Source organism: Callionymus lyra, chromosome 11 (genome assembly GCF_982586985.1).
Source record: "Callionymus lyra chromosome 11, fCalLyr1.hap1.1, whole genome shotgun sequence".
Classification (NCBI taxonomy): Eukaryota; Metazoa; Chordata; class Actinopteri; order Syngnathiformes; family Callionymidae; genus Callionymus; species Callionymus lyra.
The window spans coordinates 17,916,719-17,936,853 of NC_141828.1; the positions used below are offsets into that span (position 1 = coordinate 17,916,719).

The 20,135-nt window shown below is 38.0% G+C and overlaps 1 protein-coding gene across 1 annotated transcript; it reads left to right on the forward strand.

Moving 5' to 3' along the window:
- Nucleotides 1–11,203: 11,203 nt before the first annotated feature.
- On the forward strand, nucleotides 11,204–16,788 carry LOC148069429 (high affinity choline transporter 1-like). Its single transcript, XM_087803283.1, has 8 exons — nucleotides 11,204–11,390; nucleotides 12,197–12,313; nucleotides 12,987–13,142; nucleotides 13,246–13,394; nucleotides 14,085–14,228; nucleotides 14,883–15,036; nucleotides 15,950–16,167; nucleotides 16,249–16,788. Exons 1-8 carry the CDS (start codon nucleotides 11,207–11,209, stop codon nucleotides 16,786–16,788), a joined length of 1,662 nt encoding a protein of 553 aa, XP_087659409.1. The 5' UTR covers nucleotides 11,204–11,206.
- Nucleotides 16,789–20,135: the final 3,347 nt, after the last annotated feature.

Genomic DNA, 20,135 nt, shown 5'->3' on the forward strand with positions numbered 1-20,135 from the left:
GTGTCACTGGAGCTGACGAAACCCGAATATATGTGGAGGAATATGCTGGAGAATTTACACAGAGCTGATGAGTTGAGGACAGATCCGACCGCCACGCACCTCTCCAGATGACTGACCTGCAGGGGCGGTAGCTCAGTGCCCTCGCCTGCTCTCAGAATGGCGGGAAACGGCGCGTAAAGGCGCCATGGTGCGTCTGTTCTGTGGCGTTTTTCAATTTCCAAACGTGACGTCCTCCACGTCTGAAACGTGAAACGTATAACATTTTCTTTTTTTTTATTTCCGTAAATGCCCTTCAAAGAGTAGGGTGGAGGAGGGGCCGCCGGGAAGATGCCTCGCCGCCTCTGCTCCATGCTCGCTTTTGCTGACCAATTGTCCATCGACCCTGCTGCAGAAGCTGGCTCTCTGGCTCCTGCTTCAGATGTTGACGACGCTGACTCATCGCCCTGGCTCTGATGCCGTATCCCTCCAGCACCAGAGGATAAAGCCGACGAACGGGACCTCAGTCGTCGAGCACCGTATCCCCATCGCCTCTCCTCATCACGCCTGTGCAGGTGATCCCAGAGCTGCGCGGACTCCTGCTGCGCCGCCTCCTGGCGGGCCACGATCCTCTTGAGCTACGGACCAAACAGAGAGTCCTCTGTTATGTTTCCATCCAGGAGCGCCTTGCAATCCTTCTCAGGCAGCGCCGTGGCTAAGCCTAGCCACAAATGCCGATGGCCCATCTGTCCAGCATCGCGGAGTCTCCCCCACATGATCGCATAGGCCTGTGACATCCTAATGAGAGCAGATACCGGATCTTTGACCTACTCCATACCTGAAGGTCCCAGGTCGTCTCGATCTAGGTGAGCCTGTTGAGCGCACCACACAGTAGAAACATGTTGTTCGCGAGGGAGACCACCTGCATCCCCCCCTTATAGGTTCTGTTGAACAACATTGCCGTCAACTTGTCTTCAGCTCTAGGCAGAGCTACAGGTTGGCCTGGCCAGTCACATGATCTAGGCAGAGACAACAGAGAACATGTGTGTCCCCCCTCCCCAGGCTGGTATTGCACGTCAGGCACACACTTTTGTCCACGTTGATATTCATAAGATCACTTACATATGCCATTTCGATACAATTGATCTGTCTGGAGCTTTCTCGCCGAGTTGAAAAGGGAGGAAGTGCGGCAGGTATTTCCCACCTTTATAGGAAGTGGACTGCACCCAGCTGGTTGGCGAGTTCATTGAGCTTTCTAAAAGACTAGGCGGTGCCTCAGGGGTAAACCGATAGTGAAGCGGTTAGAGGGCAGAGCACCAAATGACGTAGAACTGTTAAACCTCTAGAGTACGATGCAGTCTCATCAACATTTTATTGGAAGAGAGTGCATCAATCACAAGTGCTGCATCGTCATTGGTTAATTCACAACAAGGCAGGGCTTAACGATGTTAATTAAAAGTACGATTACTGTAAGCTAACGGGCGGGAGAAATGGTGAAAGAAGACGTTGTAGGACGAAAAGGTAAGTAATATCTTTGTTAAACGCAATTTAGTTAAAGCTTTTAGATGATATGTGGCTAATAGTGAACAGCTAGCTAGCAAGCCTACCACATGTGGCCTTGAAGTTAGTTTGCTAATAGGGATGTAGGAAACATCTTTATCACAATATATAGTTGTGCTCTCTTTCGCAATGAACAACCGGTATACTAACGGCAAATTTTGCTATTTTATTTAATCACAGGTTTGTCTCCTTGTTACCGTCAGTACTTAATCACTCCTGCCCTGTTTGTGGGGGCGTTAATCTCGTAAATAAGTGATAGGTAGACGCAATCAGTAGCCAGTGAGAAAGACACGTTAGAAACAACAGAAGAAAAAGAAAAAGGATCAGAGATCGGCCTGTGGGTTTCCACTGGAAAGTTTGGAAACCCTTTTGATTTAATGAAACCGAGCTGATATGCAGAGAGCAAATATTCTTTGATAACTTTCTGAGCTACAGTTCTATAAAAAAAAAAAAAATTGTCAGAAACCCGGGCTTCAATTGTGTGGTTGTTTTGCACTTTTCACATCATCACAATGTTCAATGTACAATATTTTTGTAAAAGCAATATTGTACCAAAGTATGAGATATAATTACATGCTAAACTAAATAAGACATGTCTTAGTAGTTAGATAGTTTTGATGTGAGGATTGTTGAAGATCTGCAGGTCACAAAACAATCCTGGAGTCTCGGCAGGAAACTACCTTGCAGCTAGTCACAGGATTTAATGTGTGCATCCATTGAGATCTCTGAAGATCTGTCCTGGAGCCACAATACAGCATCACTGGCCAAAAAAGCCGACTAGCGCCTGTACTTCCTACGCAGACTGAGGAGAGCAAGAGCCCTACCACCCATGATGCTCACCTTTTACAGAGGCACCATCGAGAGCATCCTGTCAAGCTGCATCATATTGTGATGCGCCTGCACCGTTTACTGCCGCAAGACCCTGCAGCGCATCGTGAGAGCATCTGAGAGGATCATTGGTCTCACCTCCCCTTGCACTACCCGTGCATTAACTCTATTTTTTGTTGATAATCTGTTTGGTTTTAATTAATTATATAAGTATTGTTATTTCATTTTGATGATTATTTATTTTTATTTATTATTTTTTAGTGTCCTTTCATTGTCTACTTCATGTTTTGCATCGTGGGTCTGAGAGGACCACAATTTCATCTATGCTGTATGTCTTGATACATTTATATTTGACAAATGAAAGAACTTGAACTTGAACTTAAGAGATGAAGTCTTGCAATACATAAACGCCATGTTTACATGCTACCTGATAGGTTACAGTTGACATTTAGGTCAAAACATGATACACAGGGTGTCTTCTGCTCTTAAATTTTAATGTCACGGCTCAGAGACAGTTGGACTAAACCCCAGAGAGCAGGATGCAGATATTATCTGTTTTTAAGTGTCGGTCTCAAGTGACAGCCAAACCTTTGCGTGTGGAGTCTAATCCACCAATTCAATGAAACCTGGCTCCATTTTTACACGTATAGTGCTATCTAGTGGCCGTTGAGTCAAACCACTATCAGGCGTTCACTGGAATATTGAGAAGCTGGCCCTTTACAGAAAAAAAGGGCCATCCTCCTCCTGCTGTGATACCTGAAATTTTGGATGAAAATGTTACCTCTTATTCCTGCATCATGGCCAGCAACAGTTGTGGTGCTGGGAAGTTGGAACCTCAACCTATTGGTTGGAGTCTTTACTATGCCAGCTGACAGAGTAAATCTAATTCTTTAATAATAATTTGGGGTGACTTTTATGAATAAGAATGCATGAGCATTTAATGAAACCATCGTATGCTTTGATTTGTTTGATAAACTAGTAAGCTCAATCAGAATTAACATCTAGTCTCTTTCGAAAAAGAAAATGTGTTACTATACTTCTAAAAATGTTGTCAAATAACATTAAATACTCCTGAATCTTGAAGAACTGGCATATAACCATGATCTGTTCAAGCACTCTGACAACCATCATGTCTTTGGGCAGCCAGTTGTCATATTTATTGATTTGTTTCAACCTTTACATCAGTTTTAGTAACACTATGTGGTTTGAAACAATCACACATTTTTACTTTGTTTAATTAATACACTTAACAATGGATTTTTAATTACACTCAGGCATTTTTTCCTGACATCAACTAAATAATGAACATTATTTAACAGGTTTCATATGTAGCTAAATTATTTACTGGTCTAATCAAACAAGTTTTTACCGGATCAGATAATATAGTTATTGAGATTAAAAAAAAAAAGAAACTCTTGTAAATGATTATCATGTTTCATATAATAATTGATTAAATCCATTTGATCATATAACTAATAATTGCTATAAATGTATGCACAGGTAGTGATGCGCCTCATGAAAGGCCACTTGATGGCACTCCAAGATTGAAAGATCCTACCATGTTTTGTTTAATAAATAGATTGGAGCCTAATCGTATGAAGCAGAGAGTGTCTTTCAAAATGAATAAATTATTAACTTTTCTGTAATACTGCATGTTAACATTTAGTCAGTGTAAATACGACAAGTTTAGTTCCCCCCTAGGTTTAGCTGCTTCACAGCTGAACTTATCTCTTAGTTATTTTAGTGGCTTTGTTTAGTTTCTTCCACTCCTGTCAGCCTGAGCTACAGTTGTGCTCATGGATTAATTTCCTAACTTGTAAATCCTTTTGTGTGGTTCTGGTGGATGAGTAAGTGCACCGATTGTAATGGCCATCGGTCTTGGGCTAAGGGCCACTAACTTAAAGCAAGAAAATGTGATTGGATCCATGGTGACCCTCTCAGGTGAGATGATGTTACCCAAGAACAAGATGGTGTTGGCATGGAATTCACACTTTTTTGCATTGCCTAAAAACTAGACTAGAGAATGCAATCTTATAAAGGTTTTTATTGTTTTGTTAAATTGTTCTATAATGTTAATCTATTAATGTTCATCGTGGAAATATTATATATCATGTTTGTGTTTAACACTGTGGAAAACAGAATATACTTGTAGACTAAAAATGCACCACAAACCAGAGAGAGAGCAAATAAAGGCTGCAAAACAAAGAGTGATGGTCAAAGGTAACAATTTGGCACCAGTTGCTAAGTAAGAGGTGGCTTCAAGATCCACAGTTTAAGTTGATCAGTTGTAGCTGGTGAGGGAGAGCAACAGGTGCAGTGGTCCTGATTAAACTCCGGGAGAAAAAGTCATGAAAAATAATGAGAAATATGTAATGCTTTATATCAGCTAGAGAGGAAATAAAATCAAGACTTACAACTAAATAATTACTATTATTTTTTAAAAATACACACCAAATTATACTAACCAGTTTTTGCCACATGTTTGTCCTGGAGTCCTGGGGGCATGCTGAGAGGGCCTGAATCCACTTGATCTGACTCAGAGCTACTCCCCCATATGAAGAGATGTTGCCTGTCTCTTTCTTCTAGACGCTGTATTATGATACACTGTCTTCAGTACACCACTGTTTCATAAGGACTCATCAACAAATAGCTCCTATTGAAGTCCTTGATTTTGACAATGTTTGGAAGTTATTACAAGAACAGAGTCCATTATGACTTAAAATGGCTTCACTCCCCCTCCAGCAAGCTCTGATCAGGCCCCGCTTTGTTTATAAAATGAACCCCACAGAAACTCCCAGGATTGACGACAAACCTTAATGCTGGTTAGGATAGGATAGGAAACAAGATTTAATTCACAGGAAACATTTAGGTGACTACTAAAGGCATTTAATTGTAGATCTTAGATGGCAAAGTACAGGGGCTGAATATGTACGAACACTTATTATTTGTCTTGGTTTTTTTAAAGTCTCATATTTTCATTCCACTTCACAATTGTGTGCTACTTTCTATTGATATATCACAAGTTTTTGGTTGTAAAGTGACAAACAAATGAAAGGTGTATGAATGGTTTTTTAAGGCACTGTGTGCCAAAAAATAGTTTTGTAAAAGACTCAAATTTTAACTCTCTTTTCATTCTTTAAAAATTGGAACTATTAACATCTGCCCCAGTTTCACGAAGCCCCAAAGAAAAATGATAATAAGAACGTATTTAACAACCTGGTTGAAACAACAATCTCATTGGCAAATCAGTGCCTGGCAATTTTTCTGTTTAGGTCGAGGTGACCTGCTGACAAATGAATGCCTAAATGCAACTCAGGAATATTGTGCACTTTGCTCCGTCTGCAAACAGTAAATCTGGTCTGTAAAGTTTGCTGTTATAAACTACACTCCTCTCCAAAAATGAATGACATGGTAAACTGTGATCCATTTAAAGTGTGCAGGGAATGAGGATAAATTCATCCTTTGGAGATACAAAAGAGGTACATCCCTCTTATGCTTCGAGATGGAAAACATAGGATCTGTAATATGCAGGAGTGATCCAGAGTTTTTGGTAATGTATATTTTAGTGTTTGGCGTGGAGCGTCCAGCATAAATATGTCAGTTCTGGAAAACAACAATTTTAACTAGGTTCTTAGTCTTTACTATGACAAGTGACAGGAGTATACAAATTGGTGGGGGGTTCTTTTCTGAACCAAGCCCCACTTTGGCAATTTTTCCTGAACTGTTCTAACTAATGTATCTAAGCAAAGTACAGTAAACCCGGAAAGTATTAACAGCGCTTCATCTTTTCCACGATTTGTATGTTACAACTTTGTTTCAAAATGGATTAAATGTATGTTTTCCTCAAAATTCTACACAAAATACCCCATAATGACAATGTTAATTTCAACTTTTGCCAAATGTATTAACAATAAAATAACAGAGAATGACATGTACATAATTATTCACAGCCTTTACAATGAAGTTTAAATGTCAGCTCCAGGAGCAGAAGGTGCCTTCTGTTTCCACTGTGCAGCCTTGAGATGTTTCTGCAGCTAATCAGAGACTAGATAGTGGGTTTGCTGTGGGAGTCTTCTTGGATTTGAAAAGGGCAATGAATATAGTAAAGCATAATGATCTTCTTTCAAAGTTATTACATTTTATTTTTTCTGTTGTCATAATTAAATGAATAGTGTCCTACCTCCCTAATCTAAGACAAAACGAACTATTACAACCAACATCTACAATTTAAAAAAAGATGGTCTGTCCACTGTCCAAATGTTAACAAGCACTAATTTTAACATAACAGTATCTTTTAAGTTGGCCTATACCCCACATATCGTCTTAAACAATGATGTAAGTAGGCACCAGGGACATTATCCACTGTGCATGTGAGACAAGTCTGTTTTTCCTAATGTATTATATGAGTTTTTTTTTTTTTTTCAAAGGATGACTATGTAGTGAAATCCTTCATGTTTGTGTTAGCTAACACTAAAACACCATAGCCCTCATTTTACTACTTTTAAGTGCAGACCTTTCACTATCAATCTTCTGGCATCAAAAAGGCCGACCATCCTCCACACATGGCCGGTGAGCCAAAATGACCACAGAGAACCAGAATCACCGGATGACTAATTTTCTTGTTCAATAAAATATTTTCAGATACAGAGAAGCCAAAGAAGAATGTCAAATGAACTATATAACCAAACATAAAAGTGTTTTGATGTCTATATGCTGTTTGAACATACATCTCTATATTGTGTTTTCATAACATGTAATGTTTGATATCATTTTGATCGTTAGAAAGAGCCGGCTCCACCAAGCGACTAAACTGCTCTTCCAGAGAAGATCCATGTGTCTAGAGCTACAGTATGTTTCTGGTCGGTTACGCCAACTCGGTGGAGAAAGAACTTTGCCAACCTGCAACAAATGAAGAACGAAGAAGACCGTCAGCGTTTTCCGCAGCCAAGTCGTCTTCACCGTGGTCGCTGCTAATTCACGCCACAACGCCACTGGATCCAGGGCCTTTGCTTTATGCGCCTGCTGCTGCTCACCTCTTCATCATCCTCCTCACCTCAACCGACATCCTCTCTCCTCTGGACGACGTAAGAAACTGTAACATTGTCACTTTTGCATTGACTGATTTGTTGGGATTTTTCAAATTGATCAAAGGTAGCAAGATTAGCTTAAAATAAGTTGTAAAGCTTTCCCAGAAGTTGACAATCATAAAAGCCTATATAGTCAGTTACTTCCTGATTAATTAATATTGTTCCTTACATGATATCAAAGCAAGCATTGTGGTGGGGTAAAGGGTTATTATAATAATCACTCTCAGTTATTGTGTTTGAAAATTGTGATGCATTTAGAATTGTATTAAGACTTTGTCTGAGTTACAGGCCCAAAGGGAGATTGAAATAGTTGATTCTGAAGTGTGTGACGCAGTTAGAATTGAGATCTGGTTTACTTGGAGTAACAGGTTTGAATGGGGAAATTTGGGCCTCGTAATATTTTAGTGTGTGTCGCAGTTAAAAATTGAGGAGAAGGGCGTTGCCCGTAGGGTCCTCTGGACCACAATGTTGAAACAGTTTTCAGAGAGGACTATTGACCAGAGTGGTCAAAACTAGACTGAGGCCAAATCAGGAAGATATGAAAGACACTAGAGGGGTGGGACTAGAGGATACAACCAACCCACTCCGATTACAGAGATTCTCCATTTTGAATTAAAAACGTCATTTTGAAGATAAGGTGATGCCATTTTGAATCAGAGTGATCATTTGTAGTCCAACAGAAGCCATTTTTGAAATTTAACAGAAGACATTTTGGAAAAGTAACCATTTTGAAAAATAACTAGTTTTGTAGCCCAAGAGAAGCCATTTTGGAAAAGTAACCATTTTGAAAAAATAAGTAATTTTAAAAGAGAAGCCATTTTGGAAAAATAGCCAGGTTGAATAATAAATCATTTCTACATTTAAAAGAAGCCATTTTGAAAGAGAAGCCATTTTGAAATTTAAGGCAAGACATTTTGAAAGTTTTTCCATTTTGAAGTTTAAGTAAATTTTAAGGTAGTAACAGTTATTTTAATAGTGAACAGTTGTTAAGTTGCAATAGAAGTTTTAGACCAGGTGCTAAGGATTAGGGTTAGAAAAGACCAACCGGTGAATTCCGAACAAACATATGAAGCCATCATTGGAATAAGAAACATGGACACGGGAAGAGGGGTAGTAACAATGAGAGAATTAGAACGCTCAGTAGACTACACCTTAGATCTGGAGGGCGGACCCCCTTGTGTCCTGTATGAAGTCATGTGAATGGTGATAAGAATCTGATGATCATACGGATTGCTTTGTGAATTACCTGCTGGGCTTCGACCCACAGTTAATAAAATCCATCATCCCGTTGACCTTAATTTCCAGTCAACAACCTCTTGGTTCCTTCTTCAATAGCATCATCATTCCATTACATTTTCCTTAACTGTTCTCCCTTTTCTCTTTGTTGCTTTTAATAAATCCTTTAATAAGTACGTTAGTTGCCTTTACAATATCTCATATTTTTTTTATAATCAATTTAAGAGCCTCTTTTTCAGTAAAGAACATTAATCACAAGAACAAGTAGTGACTTCAAGAGTTTGATTTAAACTTGTGTTTAATATAAACATAATTAATTGATAAGGCCAATTCATTGTTTTTATCCAGGTAAATGTAATAGTTTTCTTTGGACTAAGACTCAAAGGATGTTCTTCAACTTTTTAAGGTATTCTTACCTAGAGGCAAAGTTTCATCCCAGTTTCATTGGGCGACAGGCAGGGGACACCCTGCACAGGACGCCAGTCTGTCGCAGGGCACACGAAGACATTCACACACAAACTCATACCTATGGACAATTTCCCCAAATTCTCAATCAACCTCTGTATGTTTCTGGACTGTGGGAGGAAACCGGAGTGCCCAGGGTAAACCCACACAACACGGTTAGATTACATACATGTTTATACATTTGAAGGGAAATATATTCTATACTTTAACTAAAATATACATGAAATTTATATTTTATCTTTGAATCAACAGTTTAACATGGAATTAATGAGTATGCAAGGCAGAACACATGAGTTTTAGGGTTTATTCTCATTCAAGTTTCTGCACTGTGTTTATTAGTATTAGTATTCTTTCTCTTGTATATTTTGTACTGTGGGGATTGTGTGTTCCGGTGAACAGACCTCTCCGCAGTCTCGTACGTAATGTAATGTAAGGAAACAACTTTACTGTAATCAATCCCAGATTCCCAGAAAGTCTGTGGGAACCTGAAAAGACACAACAGGCCAGCAAGTAACTGGGAACAGATTTTCCCTAGAAGACAACAAACTTTGGTAAATTTCCACGACGACCAGATGCGGCGGCAATCTTAGAATCAAGTGTTTACAGTTACTGACCAATCCTACATGCACAATTGACTAGAGGAGTTAACCTGAATATTCATACTATAAAAGATCCACTATTCTGTGAGATATTTGCGTTCTGGCATTCGAAAGCGTCCGCGATAGATCTCTCTGCTTGCTAGCGCCCGTGTTCACGTAAGTTTGTCTCTGACTTCTGCATAATTCACTAAACAAGCATTTTTCTTAAATTCTCATTCTCCACCATCGCGTACGAGACTGGGGAGGGGTCGGTTCACCGGAACACAAAATCCCCACAACTTGCTCCTGTGACCCTTGGCGTGGTCTGGTGGTCTGAAGGCCCTTTTTATTCCTAGACAAACTCTGAGCTGATTGTTCTCCAGGCAACCAGGCCGGCAACTATACCTTACTTCAGGAATCAGGTGAGAAAGATTATATCTTATTTTTTACATAGATTTTTGTTAGTTTATATTTTTGGTTAGGAAAGATTACATATATTTATATTTTATATTAGTTTTTGTTGCCTGGAAGAATAAACGTAAGTCTCTGGTTCTGTCACAAATTTAGATTATATTTTTCAATACTGCTTTCTTAAGCTGATGCTCGTTTTATGGGGTATTGCATGGTCAGTTGTTGTTTGTTGTTGTTTTAAGTGTAGACGACACTATCGTGTCCCGGGAAGAAGAAGCATCGTTGAAAAAACGTTGATTAGAATTTAAGTGGAATTGATAGGCAGAGGAGACGGAGTTACATGACCTGGTAACCCCTGGGATTCAGAGTAGGGTTGGAAGTATAACCAGCTCCCTCTACGAGGCATCTGACGTTTTTCCAGATTCCTAAACTAGTTAGGATACTTGGCCTATGGTTGATTAATGTAGACTTACTTTTTCGGTAAGCCAAGTAGCCATCATAAATTTGGGGATATTTGGGATTTGAGCGGTGTCTCCCAATATCCTGGTATGGAGGCTCTGCCAGCCGGTGTGTAGTCCAGTTAGCTCTCATTGTGTTTCTGTGCTGAGAGGCTCCACAGGTATTTGGCAGTATAGTCAGTGCTAGTTAATTTTTTCCGAACAATCACTGTGATGGATAAGGTCTCATTGGTGATTAGTCTAGAGCTAGTTCAACGGGGGTTGAATAGGTTGGAGTAGTTGAGTGGTCTCCTATCCAGGGTGTTTGAAAGCTATTTAAGCGATCGAGATAACTTTGCTATGTCTGCAGAAAGTTTATCTAGTCTGGTAAAGTTGTTATCGTAATATCTTATCTTACATAACAGGAACTCATAGTCATCCTCACCAATAATTAAATGAGGTCCTGGAGGCATACTAGGCATTGTTAACTAATTGCATTTTTGCTTTTGGGTCTCAGTGGACTAAGGGAATGTAGAGAAGCAGGTTCAAAGAATTAAAAAAAAGGCATGCACCCTCCCACTCTGAGCCCGGAAATCTTGAATGAAAACATCATTTGTGATCCAGCAGCATGGCGGTCAACATCCCAGGAGTTGTGGTTTTGGCAATTTTCTACCTTTTAGTCTTTGGCTGTGGCATCTGGGCTTCTTTTAAGGCCCGAAGGGAGCAGAAAAAAAGTGGAGCCACTAGCATGAGTATGGCAGTGCTAGGGAACCGCAACATCAACTGGGTGGTTGGAGTCTTCAGTTTGACAGGTAACAGAGCAAATTCTTAACTAGTTCATTATTCTTAAAAGATGTTGAGGCATGACATAGATTAAATAAACCTTGGAGGCTAAATCATTAGTCTATGCAAGACAACATAAAATATATTAAACATAGAGACTATTGGCTCTTTATATGAAGTTACATTTGAACAACTATAATAATATTTATAATAACTGAAGGGACATGGATTTGCTTTCTTGCTGACTAGAATAGAAATCAGATATCAATTTTCTGAGATCATATGTATTTACAAAATTGCACGTCTTCAAAAATAAAATCCCCTGGTTACCTTCATAACCAAGGCTCTATTATTTTGTTTACTACATGCTGTCAGGTGTTTATAGTCTGACTCTCAAGGCCCTCGTTGCTTAGAAAGATCAATGCACTCTGTAACATCACCTGATAATTTTGGTAATTGAAAATGAAACATTAGGAGTGTAAATGCTGTGTATCGTTTTTCTGGAGTTTCCATTGAGCCGCTTTGGCTTATTTTTCTAAATAATGAACAGATTCATGTGTTTGAACTAACACATACTGTAATCATTGAATTGAGTTTATACTGGGAAAGCCCGACTTTTGACTAAGAGGAAGGGAAGAGAGGAACAAGGTTTGTCAGGTGAGCCCCTGCATGTGAGAGGACGGAGAAGTTACAACTTGATGGATTGTACTGAAAATAATTTGGTTGTAATGCAACACTGGTTCGATGACAAATGGTCAAAAAATATATAGTCAAGTGCCTTTTATTTCTTTATACTTTTTCACTTTACTTACAATCTTCCTTCTCTTGGTTTTAGCTACATGGGTTGGTGGAGGCTTCATAGTCGGAACCACAGAGATGGTCTATACCCCATCCATGGGACTGTTGTCGGCCATATTGATGTTGGTGGCTTATATGACAACGTATGCATTAGGTAAGTTTGTGTTCATACATGCAAAATGTACCCTCTGAATTTGAAATAACGAGGACAGTGGTCCCCATCTTATTTTATCTCAGGGCCCACTTTTAAGTGTCAAAGAACTTTGCGGCCCAACTCTGACCCCAAAAATGCGAAGACATTATAATGAAAGATAGATAGAAATTGTTTGCGTTCTCAGAGCACTTTTTTATTGAAGATTGAACATAAAGGACTGAAATCTAAAAAGGAGAAACATATTGGAAGCTCCACAGTCACTAACAGCATATGAAACAGATATCCATTTTTTCTACTCCAGCTTTTGCTATCAACGCCAAGCGTAAACGAGTCAAGTGCATTGCGGTCCACTGCAATTAGGTCCGGCCGATAATAACAAAAGTTCTTATCGCTCATTTCCTTGTCTCATGTAAAATACTCGAATGAAAAAAAAAATACGATGAAAAGAACATTTGAAAATGTTTCATATCGTTTTAAATTTTAAACATTATGTGTCATTGCTATTTATTGGTTAATTTTACTTATATTTTTAGATTCACTTTTTCATGATTCCCTGTAAGTGGTTTTTAATATGCTCACTTTTTTTGTATCATTAGGTTAAACATGGTTGCAGTCAGGGAGACACAATCATTTTTAGAGCTCTCGATTTAATCTTTTAACTTCTCTTTCAAAGCTGGTCTCGTTTTTGCAAAGCGAATGAGAGAAAGTCGCTACACGACAATGTTGGATCCTTTCCATTTGAGGTATGGGCCGGTCCTGACATCATTCATCAGCATGCTCTCAGTGTTGCTTGAAATGCTGTATATTCCACCAACATTGATCAGTCTAGGTAAAGTGTATTTTCCCCTTTTAAGTGAACATTCCCTGATTGACCATGATTCCTTGCTCTCTAAACATGTGTATAAAGAAATACTGTGAATGTAACAACACAGGAGGAGTCATGGCTGTTATTCTGGATTTGGATTACAACGTTTGTGTCTGGATCTCTGCAGCTGTGGCAGTGACCTACACACTGCTAGGTGGACTCTACTCTGTGGCATACACTGACGTTATTCAACTCTCCCTTGTTTTTTTCAGCTTGGTGAGTTTCTTTGAACCTTTGCTAAATGACTAAATATTTTTTTAAATTGAGATCTAGTAGATGTGCTTATTTTCTGTGATTTGGAAATATAACAGTGAAATGTTTACTCTTCCAGTTTCCAAGTCACAGGCGCTTTCCACATTATAACCTACATGGGCTTACTGTACAGAAGCGTTTAAAACACACAAAGGAACATGATACTAAGGATTGTTTTTTCCAACGAGCCTCATCCAATAATGAAAATATTTAGAAATGGCATCAAAATTTCCCGCAAAAGTTGCAAATGAGCCATGATCTCTAATCATACAGTCTTAATATGCTCAACATTTTTCCGTAAATACAGTGGTCCCTTGCCATTGCGTTTGTTATCCATTTATGCTTAGAGTACAGCATATTTAAATACTGTTGTGACATCAAAGACCAACGAAGCTACTAATATGTCTTTAGTTTTTATCAATTTTATTAAGAAATCCTGTACGACTCAGCCTAAGCTAAAACAAACAACAAAACTGCTTGTTTTTTTTTTACCCTTTGACCAACACACAGTTCTGTCAACTCAACTGATCAGTCTCATGACACCTTCGCTTACCTGTGTATCCTGAATCTTGAACTTAAAACTTCACATAACAATAAACCCCACTTTTACACACATTGATAAACTATTAAAAATAATTGTGTTTCAATCAACAGTGGTTCTGCGTGCCTTTCATCCTGATGACCCCTCATAGCTTGGATATCAGTGAGACTTTGTTGAACAACTCCCTCCACGCTCCATGGATTGGTGAAATTAAAGTCAAAAAAATTGGATTGATGATTGATCAATTCCTTTTCTTGGTACGTTCTTAAACATTCATTTTATTGACTACCTGAATGTGATGACGAGCATGTTATCATCTGCCAAAGAAACAAACAACCTCTAGAGAGGGGAAGAGCAGACAGCAAACGTCCCAAAACCTCCCACGGAAATGTGTACTTTGATAGGGGTTCAATTTTTAACAGAAAAAGTGTGAGTGTTTTCAGAAAGCCACACATAACAAACCCTTTCTAGGTTCCTCACAGAAAGAAAGTCAGGAAATAAATAACACTTTTTATGAAATCAATTTGAACCACACTTCCTTAGATAGCAAACAAATTGAAGTACGTGTATATTAAAAAAAACAAAAACCTTACTTATGGAGGTATTTCAAAGACTTATCAACCCCCTAAAAATGGGTGGTAAAAAATAGTAGTTTGGAGACCACTGGGGTGCACTATAGGCTTGGTTTTATTTAGTCATTTTTTTCTATTTGACCTCAAATTTCTAGACTATACAAATCAGTTAAGTACCCATAAAATGTAACTTATTTTCCTTGTTCCTTCCTTACTGTTGTCGTACTGTTAACATGTCTTAAATTATGCAGAATATTTTGTGTATAACACATGAACAGTTTATTTTCGATTTAAAGAATCGTAACTCTGAACTTTGACAATCGTTACATTATGTTACAGAGCCTGGGCTGTTTGGGAAATCAGTGCCTACACCAGAGGACTCTGTCATCCCCAACCATTTCATCAGCAAGGCGTTCATGCTTGATTGCAGCCATTGCTTTACCAATATTTACTATCCCTTCTATGCTGTTTGGAGCTGTGGCCGCGTCAACAGGTAAGCAACAGTTCAATCTCTATCAATAAAGGGGAATTCAATAGGGAACATAGTAGATGAAGATACTTCGCCTTAATTTTGGAAGACCACTAGATTGGACTTTGTCTTTTATAATCCTAATAACAAAAAATACTTCTTACAATTCTCAAAACTAATTAATTCTCAAAACATTCACAAAGGATATTAATTATCTATCAGGGTTGGGCATCGGGTTCCACAAAGGGACACAGTGAGTTCTGGTCTGTGTTCCAACCAATCAAGAGGACAACATTGTATAATTTAGGAATCTAAGGAGTGTACTCAGTTGACTGTCGCACTGGTATTGCTAGTTTCAGCAGGAACCAATTTTTTTTAACTGAGGGCGCTTTTGGTTGAAACCAAAATATTCCTCTCCTCATCACCCTCACTGTCATATTACTGCTGTTATTGCATAACCACACTTCGTATTAGCAGTGTTGTCTGTGACAGGTCAACTTGGTTTTTCACAGATTCATTTTGGTCAGTGATCTACTTTGCTCTCCCTTTTATGGCCTGTGAAAAGTCGACAACCCAGCAGAAAGATTGAAGACTCAATGCTTCGTTTCTCACATTCATCCTTCATTACAAACTTAAGTGCTGCCACAGTTTGTCAGAATTGTCATCAGCTATGGGCAGTCAATACATCCTCAATAACCAGTTTAAGAACACCATTTGGGAAGAAACAAGTTATAATACAGAACATCACACAAAAACAGAGTTTTATACATTTTTTCCAATTCTTTATGATGTCACTTTATTACCTCGATGAGAGTATGGATGTTTCTTGTCGTCTCCATTTTTTCTTTTTCACTTTTTTGTTTGTAAACAACAGTAAAGAAAATCAAATGCAGCATCTGTAATCCATATTGAGAACTTAACCTGCTCCTTTTTTCAGATTGGAACCAGACATCTTATGGCTCACCGTCTCCTTATGAACGTGGGGAAGCAGCTATGGCACTGCCGATCATTCTGCTCCACCTCACTCCAAACTATGTCTCAATCATATGTACGGCTTGTATTGCCGCAGCTGTGATGTCATCAGCGGACTCTTTGTTGCTTTCTTCATCATCGCTCTTCTCAACGAACATCTACAAGAACATCCTAAGGCCACAGGTACGTTTTTTAACCAGATAATAAATAATTGATGCCCTTACAGAGATTCTTATGTTCATCCTCCTCTGCTCTCCTATACAGGCCTCAGACAGAGAGATCCATTGGGTGATTCGGATCTCTGTAGTCGTTGTGGGTGTTGTTGGAACTGCCTTAACCCACTTTAAAAACAGCCCTTTATTGTTTTGGTTCTTGAGTACAGACATCTCCTACGTTCTAATCGTCCCTCAACTCGTCTGCATCCTTTTCATTAAAGTAACCAATGGTTATGGTGGTATAATGGGATTGGTGTCAGGACTACTGATAAGACTGTTGAGTGGTGAAACTTTACTAGGGATTCCACCAATCCTGCTCTTCCCAGGATATGCTCTGGAAGATGGAGTCTATGTACAGTATGCTCCAGTGAAGTCCATTTCCATGATCATTGGTTTTAGTAACATCGTCTTGTTCTCATCTTTGACCCACTTTCTTTTCCACAAGGGTGTGTTACCCAACAAATTTGATGTCTTCAGAATCAAAAATACTGGTTCACTAGAGCCAGTCCCAACCACGATGGACACAAGAGAAAGTGTCTATTTTACAGAGAACCGATCTGCCAAGGTGCTGAGGAGCACCAAGTTTTGAAACCTGCCTATACTGTATGTTTTAAAGTACTTCATAAATTACAATGGTATATGGATTTAAGGGTTTTTAATGAAGATGAATCCATCATCATGCAGATAATGCACACCAAGGCACAATTCTTACTAGTCTTATTGTCTTTACATTATCAGATTGAAGCTTTGTGAGTCAGTTTACTAGATATTAGAGCTTAGTAGGTTTAAAAATGATGTGAAATAGTAATTAGTAATAAATGAAAAACAAAAAACATCTTACTCCCTTATTTCTTCCATCTGTTTCTTCAGGCAACATTAAACATGTTTCAAACTGATAAATATCAATGTTTTGTTATTTTTTGATTGCACAAAATGAACCCACAGGAATCCTGTCATCCATCACATACAATTCATTTTGATTTGACAGCACAAATAGAAATTCAAAAATGTGATGCCATTAATTTTCCAAAGAAAATAATATTAATAGAGCGTATGAATTTCTTAAGGGCTTGCACATTGCATTCTGGGACATGCAGTAGACAGTTGTTTCAGTATGTTGTGCTAGTCATAATGTGCTTTTTTTTAATCGTCTGACATAACTGGAATCAGATTGTATTAATGAATTCGAAGCATTTCTGACAGGGGTATGGGCTCTGGGATCCTTTAGTGTGATTCCAATATACAGTATATATACACATATCGATCTCTTATATATATTAATAAGAGTAAAGTAAATATCCTATTACATGATCTATATACATTAGCAATATAGACTTTAATCTAATTCATTAAGAGTAAAGTCAGGGATGTATTTAAAACTAATAACACAAAAGCCAAGTGTACACTTTATTTAAGGTGAAATTATGTTTTATTATTTACTGTGAAATGAACAGAGAAAAAAAAGGCTTTGAAAGTGAAGTCAGGGGCATCCCTAAAAATAAGGTTTATATTATGGTTGGCAATTGTAGCAGGCTCCCACAAGTTCACGCAAAAAGACCTGCTCAATCCAAACGAAAACACGCTAATTGATGAGCACACCAATATAATGTTCACAATTGGCTTACAACCTCTTATCACAAGCAGGATCACAACACACAGTGCTTCTCTAATTGATAACATTTTAACTAACGCTAATGATATAGCAAGAGGTCTCCTGATTAATGACATAAGTCACCACCTATCAATCTTTGCTACATATAACTTGGAAAACACTGCGAGACAGACACTGAATAAAAACACATACATTAGAGTCAGGACAGAAAAAGTAATGAATACTCTAAACAATGAACTACTTAAGCAAAACTGGAACAATATTTATAATGAAACAGATGTGAATAAACCATATGATTCCTTTCTGCAAACTTTGTCTTGTGAAAAAAGAAACACGCATCAGAATAAGGAATGGAAACCATGGCTTAAAAAAACATAGATAAATGCTTGCGGAAAAAAAACACTCTGTACAGACAGTTCATTAAAACTGGGACAGGAAGAGAACCAACGAGTCATAACAAATAGTTTCAATGAATTGTTTGTCAACATCAGGCCCGAGCTGGACAAGGTCACACTTTTATTCCCACGCCTTTTTACACAGCATGAGACTCTGAGCTGTTTTGAGTGCTTTTTACTTGTTTTATTTGATATTGTTTTCACCTTTGTGTGTTTTAACTATGCTTTCTATTATGTCACTGTACAGCACTTTGTAAACGACTGTTGTTGTTTTTAAAGTGCTTTATAAATAAAGTTTAGTTGAGTTGAGTCATTCTGAGCTCACCCCTACACTGGAACCACTTTGATAATGCAATGCTTCTCACACCACTGAAGGCACACAGCACAGAGATTAGACAGTTTTAAGTTAAATTAAAAAAACAACTTTGGATTGTATTGCAATGTGTAACCTACAAACATAAGATAAACAATGAAGTGAAACTGAAATGAATTAAAACAAGCCGCTCATATATTATATCCATTACCACTACAAATAAACACAGTTCTGACAAAAAAAAGCAGGCCACTGCCATTTGTGTTGCATTTTTTTGAGTTTAGTATTTTGAGTTGTTGTTTTGTATTGAAAAGCAAAAACAAAAATAAACGATGACACGTGACTTTGTTGAAAATTTTAAATGTAAGATATATCCCTGTACACTTTATTGATTTCATGACATTTGTTCCTCGGATGTTGACTCATGGCTCATATTGCATCACAGCAGTTTGTAAATATCCAGGAAAGTGCTGTGTAAATAAATAAAAGGAGTGTTACTAATGCTCTCACTAGCGGGTAAATATTACCATTGCTCATGACTAAACGCATATATTTTTTAAATGCAATTTTCTTTTTCTTTTGGCAGCCGTGTCATTTTCTATTTCTCCAGATGAGAGTGGACCTCAAAACTGCAGCTCAAAAACTCAGCTGTTCAGCCGTCTAGCTAATGATCTTGAGGTCAGAGATATTTTGACACTAACTGAACTTTGTCATCTGTTTTCCTATTTACTAGGAATAATAGTCTACCGGGAGTTTCTTGTGTGTCAACCTTATTCTCAAAAATAGTGTATTCAATCAGTTGTGACTATCCTAGCTTGTGTAACATACAAACATTTAGAACCCCTCTCCCCTTAAAATGCCTAAAAACATGATTTACATGTCACTTTATTTTAATGTAAAATTGTCGCGTTAACATTAGCTTATTAAAGCATATTTAATAAAGACTTACTGAACTTCAAATTCCCACAATACTGACAGAAACTAAAAATTAGAGGTGGCTTTATCAAGAAAAATGTGATGAGGTCACATGAGCTTCTGTCTTAAACTCTCACTCCTCACTGTGGCGAAAATAATACATTACATCTACAGTTTATTAACAGCAGTATAATACAATTTTACAATCTAACATTGTCTTTTTGTTAGTTGTCACTTTTTTTTGTTTTTGATTTATGTACCTTATCAACTGAGTACACTAAATAAAGAATGATTCTGAATCTCTGAATTTTACTTAGGTTGCTAAAATAAAAATAAAAAAGAATAAACACAATAGAATACAACACAAATTTGCATTTTCCGCTCTTAAGACACCAACGTTATTTCTGCTAACCTTTTACAGTTTTGATTCCATGTTTGCTTGTGACGTCTACAACAGTAGTGCAGAATACAATTGTTACAATTCCGTACTTCACAGCAGATCACCTGATATTTACACCTCTGTCTGACTATTGTTTTGTGTTTTTTTTGGCTAAGATGATTGGTTCCTGATTATCCTCATATACTTCTCTTTGGTTTTATTTGTAGTCATCTTTATTTTTCAACAGTTTCCCTGAATATATACACATTTGCATAGTAGAGGCCATACCTGTTTATTCTGTCTCACAGGTTAAAAGCGCTCC

Excerpts from the sequence above, each read along its gene's own strand:
- LOC148069429 (XM_087803283.1), top strand. The coding sequence starts at position 11,207 with ATGGCGGTCAACATCCCAGGAGTTGTGGTTTTGGCAATTTTCTACCTT. Across the intron at positions 14,229-14,882 it reads TTGATCAATTCCTTTTCTTG|AGCCTGGGCTGTTTGGGAAA; the intron begins GTACGTTCTTAA and ends ATTATGTTACAG. Across the intron at positions 16,168-16,248 it reads AGAACATCCTAAGGCCACAG|GCCTCAGACAGAGAGATCCA; the intron begins GTACGTTTTTTA and ends TCTCCTATACAG.